This window comes from Panthera pardus, unplaced genomic scaffold (assembly GCF_024362965.1).
Source record: "Panthera pardus isolate Hobbes unplaced genomic scaffold, ASM2436296v1 HiC_scaffold_21, whole genome shotgun sequence".
Lineage (NCBI taxonomy): Eukaryota > Metazoa > Chordata > Mammalia > Carnivora > Felidae > Panthera > Panthera pardus.
Window position 1 is genome coordinate 32,944,732 of NW_026526777.1, and position 10,069 is coordinate 32,954,800.

At 36.0% G+C, this 10,069-nt stretch overlaps 1 protein-coding gene across 3 annotated transcripts in view; it reads left to right on the forward strand.

Annotated features, from left to right (window-relative positions):
• Positions 1 to 10,069, forward strand: part of ASPM (assembly factor for spindle microtubules) — a 52,145-nt gene that overhangs the window by 20,064 nt on the left and 22,012 nt on the right. For 2 of the 3 annotated variants that reach the window (XM_019430486.2, XM_019430491.2), the window contains exons 11-17: positions 224 to 369; positions 458 to 543; positions 970 to 1,191; positions 2,505 to 2,712; positions 2,807 to 2,952; positions 3,056 to 3,184; positions 8,411 to 8,605. In XM_019430486.2, the coding sequence (XP_019286031.2) occupies positions 224 to 369; positions 458 to 543; positions 970 to 1,191; positions 2,505 to 2,712; positions 2,807 to 2,952; positions 3,056 to 3,184; positions 8,411 to 8,605 (1,132 nt within the window). The remainder of the gene's footprint in view (positions 1 to 223; positions 370 to 457; positions 544 to 969; positions 1,192 to 2,504; positions 2,713 to 2,806; positions 2,953 to 3,055; positions 3,185 to 8,410; positions 8,606 to 10,069) is intronic. The other variant, XM_019430489.2, reaches the window with a different exon arrangement.

A 10,069-nucleotide genomic window follows, 5' to 3' on the forward strand; every position in this document is an offset into this window, starting at 1 on the left:
GCACCCCTTTTTTTTTTGTTTTTTAAAGCAAAGTTAAGTTTATTTTTTCCTGTGATAAGGACAATCATACACTGACAGATTCTTAGCATCTCAGTGTGGGGAAGGTAAGGACAGGATATTTATGACATTTTGGGATATGGTTTGAGACCCATCTTTTGATGCAGGGGGCTTTTCCTATATATTTTTATATGACAGTGTCATCTGAAAATTCCTTTATTGTTAGGCGAATCATGGAACTTCTCACACGGGACTGGAATCTCTCAAAGAAACTCAGGATCCCTGCAATAAGTCGTCTTCAGAAGATGCACAATGTCGACATTGTTCTTCAAATTCTTAGATCACGAGGAATTCAATTAAATGATGAACATGGTAAAAATTGAGTAAAGATAAAAATTTTTCTTCTCACCAAAAATTGATATATACATAGATTGTGCTAACAAACTGATTTCATTTACAGGAAATGCAATCCTATCTAAGGATATTGTGGATAGGCACAGAGAAAAAACTCTTGCGTTACTTTGGAAAATAGCATTTGCTTTTCAGGTATTGTACATTTTGTAAATTTTGCACTTTTTGTCAATTTTCAGTACTGATTTATAGAAGCATTTTGCATCAGATGAGGACTAGCAAAATTACTAGGCTTTATTCTGTCCCAGGAACTGTGGTAATTGCTTTATATATATTCCAATTTAATCTTCACAACACCCGTGTAAGGTAGGTGTTGTCATTACTTCATAGGTAAGAAAACTAAAGCTAAAAGTTACCTTATCGATAGGAAGCAGAGACGAGACTAGAACCCAGGATCGTGTGGTCCCAAATCTTCTGCATGATTCACGTGACACACATTAACCACTATGCATTCCACTGCTTCATAAACTATGTTTACCTTAAGGAAAAAGACTAACTTTTGTGGGTTACAAATGACACATGAAAAACATAAAGAGACTTATCTTTTTTTGTGTGTTTCAGGTGGATATTTCCCTTAATTTAGACCAGTTGAAAGAAGAAATTGACTTTTTAAAACATACACAGAGTCTGAAGAAAACAACGTCTGCACTGTCATGCCATTCTGATGCTATTATCAATAAGGAAAAAGACAAAAGGAATAGTGGTTCCTTTGAACGATATAGTGAGAGCATAAAGCTGTTGATGGATTGGGTAAATGCTGTTTGTGCTTTCTATAATAAAAAGGTAAGTTTCTTTGTTTTGTTTTGTTTTGTTTTACTTCAGTGTCTTTAAATACATTTTGGTTAAAGTCAGACTTCAATTCCTAAAATATTTCATTGCATTTCTTAAATAATTTAGTTTATATATGAGCAAACTTGTCCTCAAATGAGTGAGGATATTTTCACTTACTGTATTTAATCTATCACCAATTGTGTAATGCACGATTACTAAGAAAAATTGTTCTAGTCAGGAGTTTTAATAGGAGACACTTGTATAAAACTGGGACACCTAAGGATCACACCCTTTTTATAAAGGTAAATTCAAATAAACCCCTCATGCAGGAAGGATCAATAGAGAACCTGACCGCTGGGTACAAGGAGGAGGAAAAAATCTAAGTTGAGTGTTTTATTAGACTGATACTATATTTCTGTGTGAACTATACCTTTAATTGTAAATATGTAAAAATGAATAAAATATCTGGTAGGGAATATGAAGTCAGAAAAATGATACAGAATACATGTAACTAAATATAGTAAAGTATTATACCTTGAACGACTCTGGTTATAGAAAAAAAGTCAGATAGATGGATCATCTTCTACGTTTTAACTAAATATTAGAGAGCCACTAAAGATTAGCGGGGAGTGTGTTCCAAACCTTTCTCTTAACTTCTGGTGTTGCTGGCAATCCTTGGCATTCCTTCACTTCCAGATACATTATTCCAATCTCCACCTCTGTTCTCACATAGCATCTTCCTGTGTCTGCCTCTGTGTCTCTCTCCATATAAGGATACCAGACATACTGATACTGAGAACCCACACTACTGCAGTATGACCTCATCTCAACAAATTAAATCTGCAATGAGTCTATATCTGAATAATGTGACATTCTCAGGTCCTAGGAAGGACGCGAATTTTTTGAGGGATCCTATTTCTCCCAGCACGATAATCAAAAAATTTTTTTCATGTTTATTTATTTTTGAGAGAGAGACAGAGCATGAACAGGGGAGGGGAAGAGAGAGGGAGGGAGACCCAGACACGAAGCAGGCTTCAGGCTCTGAGCTGTCAGCACAGAGCCCAACTCAGGGCTTGAACTCATGAAATCCGGAGATCATGACCTGAGCCGAAGTTGGACACTCAACCAACCGAGCCACTCAAATTTTGTTTTTGAAATAGAATTTTATAATTGAGAATTTGGCTATAAATATAATATTCTTCTAGGTCCTATTAACCCCTAATGTGATATTCTCAGCTATTGAAAGGAAATATGGACCATAAAACCACTAATAACCTGTGTTACTATATAATCCCAGCTGATTATGCTTCTGGTATTTCCATCAGGTGGAGAATTTTACAGTGTCTTTCTCAGATGGGCGTGTGTTATGTTACCTGATCCATCACTACCATCCTCACTATGTGCCTTTTGATGCTATATGTCAGCGTACTACTCAGACCGTGGAATGCACCCAGACTGGTTCAGTCGTGTTAAATTCATCCTCTGAATCTGATGGAAGTTCTCTGGATTTGTCTCTTAAAGCACTTGATCATGGTTAGTCCCTTTTGGCTGATGAACGTTTCAAGTTTTTTCTTTGCCGTGTGAGATTTTTGACTGGACCTGTCTAATCTCTTTTTTATTTGCATAGTAGAAAACACTTCAGAGCTATACAAAGAACTGCTAGAAAATGAGAAGAAAAATTTTCAGTTGGTCAGGTCTGCAGTTAGAGACCTTGGTGGAATACCTGCTATGATTCATCATTCAGATATGTCCAATACGATTCCTGACGAAAAGGTAAATAAAAGAAGAGTTTCTAACTAAGAGTCTCAGAAGGTGACAGTAAAAGTTGCACAATCTCTGTTAAACATCTGCTTTCATCTCTTCTGTTGTCTCTTAGGTGGTTATTACCTATTTGTCATTTCTTTGTGCAAGACTTTTGGATCTTTGTAAAGAAACAAGAGCTGCTCGACTTATACAGACAACTTGGAGAAAATACAAACAAAAAACAGACCTAAAACGTCATCAGGTACTACTAAAAAATGAAAACACTGTAATGTGTATTGTACTTCGCAAAATGCCAGTTGGTTGATTCCTGATAGGATTTTTACGTTTTATTGATGTGTGAAACTATGGACATAATTTTAGTAATTGTGTGTGTTTTGAGTTAGGGATGGATATTTCTCCCTAACTCCTGATGTTTGCTTCAGTGGATGTGTCTTCTGGCCGCTTTCCCCAGGTTTGCTCCGGGGGAAGTAGAATAACTTACTTCCTTTGTAAATTTGTAAAAGTAAACTCAGGAGACCTGACTTAGCATTTGCTTCTTCTTGGAATCTAATGTATCTCCAGGGAACAGGAGCTTTCCATGAGGTTTTCATGCTGTGTTCGGGGAGGCTTGGTGCTGGAGTGCCCCTTGGGTCTAGGCGTCTAGTGTCTGGTTTTGCAGTTCAGTTAGCCAGTTCATTCTGTCTGTCATGAAACTGTTTTCCAGTGTTTTCTTTATTAGTTTATTTTTTTTTTAATGTTTATTTATTTTTGAGAGAGAGAGTGGGGGAGAGAGAGAGAGAGAGAGAGAGAGAGAGACATGGAGCATGAGTGGGGGAAGGGCAGACAGAGAGGGAGACACAGAATCTGAAACAGGCTCTCGGCTCTGAGCTGTCAGCACAGAGCCCGATGCGGGGCTTGAACCCACCAACTGTGAGATCATGACCTGAGTCCAAGTCAGATGCTTAACTGACTGAGCCACCCAGGCTCCCCTCTTTATTAGTTTAAAAGTGGTACTTTGGTTTCTGTTGTTTTATTTCTCAAGATATTTAGGACCTGGGCATAGGGATAGGAATGTTACTTATTATTTCCCTTTGTGACCCTAATACTATACAACTTTGTAAACAGAAGTGATTTTTTGAGTTTCGAGAAAAATGTGATTTTTAACCATCTGTTAAGTGGTGTTGATCAAGTTGAACAAACTATTTTAGTCCTTTTTTCTACCTACTCCTTCCACTAATAATACCATATTCACTTATTTGGAAAATCAAACAAAATAAAATGAGCAACCATGCTTGATACATTTATCAGGTATTTCAGAAATACATTCCACCCGATACTGCTCCTCAATTTTGAGTTGCTGTGCATTTAGGATAGAGTCCTTAATAACTCTATAAAAACAGTTACATTTTGGCAACTCTTACACATACCATGTATTTTGTCATAGTTTATCAGACTCAGAAATAACATTAATTGAAATTTGCTTTCACCCTACTCAAACTCTTGGTAGTAACTTTTGGGAGCTAGGCAGTGGCTTATACTCACAAATGGTCTTTTTTGCTGCCGTTATCTTCTTTGTGCCCTCTTTTGCCCTTCATCTTCTCAGGATCTGCCTCCTTGCCCACATATCCCTTCAAGGATAACTTTTGTACTTTTGGAAGCTTGTAGGAGAATTGCTTTAGGAGAGTTTTCAGCGAAGACCCTTTCCTGGCTAGTTCTCAAATTATTTCATTAATTCTGTTTATATGATATTAAATAAGATATTTAAAATCCCAAGAAACAGATATTTATCAGAATTTGTGGGGGGTCGGTGAGTGGCAAATGAAATCTTCCGAGATGATCTTGTTTTAAGAAGCTATAAACTGCAAAGATTTCTTAGCTCTTTGCTGGTGAGATCATTTTTCCTGATTTACTTCTTTGATATCAGTAGTAGAAATTTCCCTATTTTTTAGAGACCACTGCTTTTCTCCTTTCTCAGATGACCATGCTCCCTCTCTTATACAATGATGCTAACACCCAATTATATCTTTTCATTTGCTATTTGGGACATTAAGCAGTAGGTTCCCTGTATATTCTCATAGAAATATTATAAGTTAATAAACCTATAAATACCAACTTGAGATAGCTGATTTTTCAGGTGTTGTAATTCGTATAAACTATCCATTGAGAATAGAATGGCTCAAGTTCTTGCAGAGACAAGTGAAAATTGACTAATGGCCTAATTACCTAATGAATGAAGCAGGATTGTCCAACGGTCCCCTGACCCGTTCTACCGTTTAGTTCTTCCCGTCAAAGTGTCGGCACAAACTGCAAAGCAAAGTAAATCCCTGTGTTTGGCTCATATGCAAGGTAAAATAAAACAAGCCTGTAACAGGTTGGCTGTTGGCTGTCCAACAGCATAGGATTTAAAATGATGACGTGGTCTAATTTAGAAAACAGTCAGTGACTGCCAGCATTGGAACTTTCACCATCAGTTTGTATAAGTTTTCAAAGTTGCTGATTTCATCACATGTTCACCTCCTTGAATTTGTCTACTTTCCATCTGTAGCTTCCCTAATGTCACATAAAATTGTTCCATTTACTTTGCTTGAGATTGAGATAGCCTTCAAACAGGAAAGTGTCAACTTACCTTAGCCTACTATATCTAAGAATGCCCCTTGCTCTTAGAACTTTTGACTCAAATGCAACTTTTGACTCCATTTTTAAGCTAATAGGAAATTCCTTTTTAAACCCAGATTTTAAAAATTGTGGTGAAGAACACATATCATAAAACTTACCGTCTTAACTTTTTTCAGCGTACAGTTCAGTAGTGTTAAGCGTGTTTACATTGCTATGAAACAGAGTTCCAGAATTTAACTTGCACAACTGAAATTGTGTTCATGAAATAACTCCCCGTTTCCCTCTCCCCCAGCCCTGGAAATCATCGTGCTACTTTCTATTTCTATGAAGGGTGACTATTTTAGATGCCTCATATGTGTGAAGTCATGCGATATTTGCCCTTTTGTCAGTGGATCATTTCACCTAGTGTATGTCCTCAAGGTTCATCCATGTTGTAGCTTGTGGAAGAATTTCCTTCATTTTAAAGGCTGCATAGTATTCCGTTGTGTGTATATACCACATTTGGTTTATACATTCACCTTTCACTGGGCATTTGGGTTATTCCCACCTGTGGGTTCTTGTGAATAATGCCTCTGAACATGGGTGTGTCTCTTTGAGACTGTACTTTCAGTTTTTTGGAATATGTATCCGGAAGTGGGATTGCTGGGTCATATGGTAGTTTCAGTTTTAAATTTTTTTTGAAGAACTGCCATACTATTTCATTGCATTTTACAATCCCACCAATAGTGCATGAGGATTCCGACTTCTCCACATCCCTGCCAATACTCGTTAATAGTACAGAGATATCTCATTGTGGTTTTGATTTGCATTTCTCTGATAATTGGTGTTGTTGAGCATCTTTTCATTTGTGTGTTAGCCATTTGTATGTCAGGCTATCGGATATTTCTGTTGTTGAGTTATAGGAATTCTTTATATATTCTAGGTACAAGTACCTTATTACATATATGATCTCCAAATATTTTTTTTTCTCATTCTGTAGATGGTTTTTCTCTCTGTTGATTGTGTCCTTCACAGAAAATAATTTTTTTGTTTGATGTAACCCCATTTGTCTACTCTTTGTTTTTGTTGCTTGTGCTTTTGGTGTCATCCTATAAATCATTGCTAAATCCAATGTTAATCAAATTTTTCTCTATGTTTTCTATAAGTAGTTTTATAGTTTTAGGTCCTGCATTTAGGACTTTAGTCCATTGGGAGTTAATTTATATGGCATAAGAAAAGGGTCTAACTTCTTTCTTTTGTATATGGATATCTAGTTTTTCCAGCATCGTTTACTAAAGAGACTGTTCTTTTCCCATAGATCATTCTTGGTACCCTTGTCAAGAATCATTTATCCACATATATGAGGGTGTATTTGTGGCCATTGGCTATTCTGTGCCATTGGTCTATATGCCTGTCTTTCTGCTAGGACCACACAGTTTGATTATCGTAGCTCTGAAATATGTTTTGAAATTGTGGCAGGGGGGATGCTTTTAATTTGGCTGTCTGTAGCCTTAAAGTCCATATGCTTCATATGGGACTTACTGACAGTGATATTAGATGGCTTACTCAGTTTGTTGGACATAATTCCGCAGCCCAGTTTTAGAATTGTCTAGTCTTTTCTCACTCAGAAGTGATCTAATATATGACTCTCACAATTTGTTAGTATTTGTTTCAATCCATTAACTACATTTTGCCTTTCTTAGAGTGGCAGTTTGATCCCTTCCGTAAGTGAATGTGTTCCCATACTGTGCGGTTTCCACTCAACAACTGATTAGGATTAATTAATAACTAGAACCTATAGCTAATATCTGTGTAGAGCCCACCCTTGGATGGTGAGCTGTCCCATTTAGCTAAAAAGAAGTTGTCACACATGCTATAAATTGTTCTTGCCATAAGAGGGAATGACTTCTATTCTAGTTTCCAGTTCAGGTAACTGAAATGATAAATCTAGCCTTGAAGAGTTTGGCAAAGTGATTGCCTAGTTCAAATCCTGGTTATCTTACCAGTGGACTGACAATCTACTTGACTGCTCTGTCTCAGTTTCCTCATAGTCATAAAATTAGTACCTGTTCATCTGCTCTTATAGTTGTGTGAGATTTAGATGAACCATTCATGAAGTGTTTAGAATGGTGCCTAGTGCCTACTAAGTATTTAACCTATGTTGTTTTTCTTAGTAATGCATTATTAGGAGTCACGGATCTAGAGACATGTAGGGTACCAGCCTATAGTGCTCCCAGGGTAGGTGGCTCCTCTTTGAGCACCTATGCTGTCGGGCATAGGTCCTGATACCACTTCTCATAATCCAATATTCTTATCTTTTGAGTGTCTATGCTGTAAAACCGTTGTAGCCTGTGCTAAAAGTGGTATTTTGCTGCTTCTCTCTTTTTGTTAATTCTTTTGTTCAAGTTGTAACAAAACAATACTATATTCTATTGTAAGGCATTTTGCTTATTTTAGGGTCTCTTCCCCAACACCACCCCCCCCCCCCCAGTCCACCTCTTTTTAAAAAATCAAACATGAATCTGGGCCATAATCTGATAAACATACCATATTTAAATTGCCTTTACATTTATTATTGACAATCTGTGGTATATCAAACATGTGTATGATCTTTATTTTAGACTTATATTTACTAGGAATTTTTGTTTCATCCTATAAATATATATGCAAATCCACCTATCGGACCATTCATCATTCCCAGAATTATCTTTACTCCAAAGATGAGCCTATCTTAAGTCTGAGGAATGTTTTTTTTTCAGGATCAATTTGATTAATATTTAACAAATTATTTTCTTACAAATAATGGTTTAAGGTCTTAAGTAATTAAGTTTTTGATTCATATTTGCTTGTTTTTGTTTTTTGTCTTCTGTTTGTTTTTTTTTTTTTTTTTTAGGAGAGAGACAAAGCTGCAAGAATCATTCAATCAGCTGTAATCAGTTTTCTATCTAAACAACGATTGAAAAAGGAGATTAATGCAGCATTGGCCATTCAGAAACATTGGCGAAGACTCTTAGCACAAAGAAAGTTATTAATGTTAAAAAAGGAAAAACTAGAAAAAGTTCAAAATAAATCAGCATCAGTTATTCAGGTATAGAATCCTGGTATTTTGAATTTAAAAAGTTTTAATGACATTTTTAAGAAAGAAAGTAAAATATAAAGTTTTAAAGTATCTCTTAGGCTTTCGTGTTTTTCTCGTACTTTAACAAATATTTAATACTTTCCTACTACCTACTACTATGATCAGCATAAGGCTCAAACAAATCAAAATGCTTCCTTTGTTTTGAAGGAGCGAATAGTCTTAATTCTTTACCCCTTCTGTCTTTGTTTTATATTAGAGGTTTGCAGTCTTCTCCATGGGACATGCTGACCCACTGTACCATTTTACTTTGTATGTCCACAAACTCTACCATGCTCTTTTTTTAATCTTTACTATGAGTCCTGGAAACTTCTTTTGGGATAAATGTGTGCGTTTTCCTCTGTAGCCCACTTAGTTGGTATATAATGAAATATTACTTATAATTTATATATAGAATGCCTATGTTAGTTTCCTGCTTAGAAAAAAATTTTAACATATCTACTTTGCATAATAGACATATTCCATTCCCCATAACTTCGTGTGAGGTTTTGATATTAGATTCTATTTTGATAACATTGGAGAGGTGTACTATTTAAATTTGCCCTATGTAAATGTCATTGAAGCTTCACCCCATAATTTTATATTTTATAAATTCGGAAATTTTTGTGTCTGGCTACTACTGTTGATAAGTGAAGGATTCTGATTTAACAAATTATCTTTTTTGAACCATTTTTAAATGTGAAATATTACCCATAGAAAATTGCACAAAACACAAATGTAGAGCCTGATAGTTTTTCACAAAGTGAATACCCATGTAACCACCACCTAGGTCAAGAAATAGAATATTGTCAGCTTCTCAGAAGCCATTTCTCAGTCCATTAGCTTCCTCACCCCAGCCCAAAGTAACCATTATTCTAATATATGCTAATCATGCCTTTTTTCTACACATCTTCTTTAAACACTATCATTTTGTCTTGCATGGTTTGTTTTTTTTTTAATTTTATCTAGATGGGTCCAAGCAATGTAAATTCTTTTATTCTACATTATTAAATTTGTGATATTCATTAGTGTTGAGTTTAACTGTGGTTTAACTTTCAGTCTCTAATATTCTGTAATTTACTTATAATATTTTAATTATTTATGCATCTCTTTATAGTAAGAGAAATAATGTGCTGTACACATTATTTCTCATCAGACTGAAGAGTAGAAACAGAACCACAATTGACACATAGTAAAGGAATAAGGCAGTATCTGTTGAAAAATCTTAGAGGGTCCCTAACTCTCCTCACCCATGGGTGGGTGTGCTTGGACCAAGCACAGGTGCATAACAATGGGCAGTGCTAATGGAGACAGAGGTACCTCGCCCCTAAAATGTTTTCCTTATGTGTAAGGAAAATTCATCTGCAGTAGGGAATTCTTCCCCAACCCTCACCCTGACGAAGGAATTAGGGACCGTGGGTAGTATGAGAAGGAAGC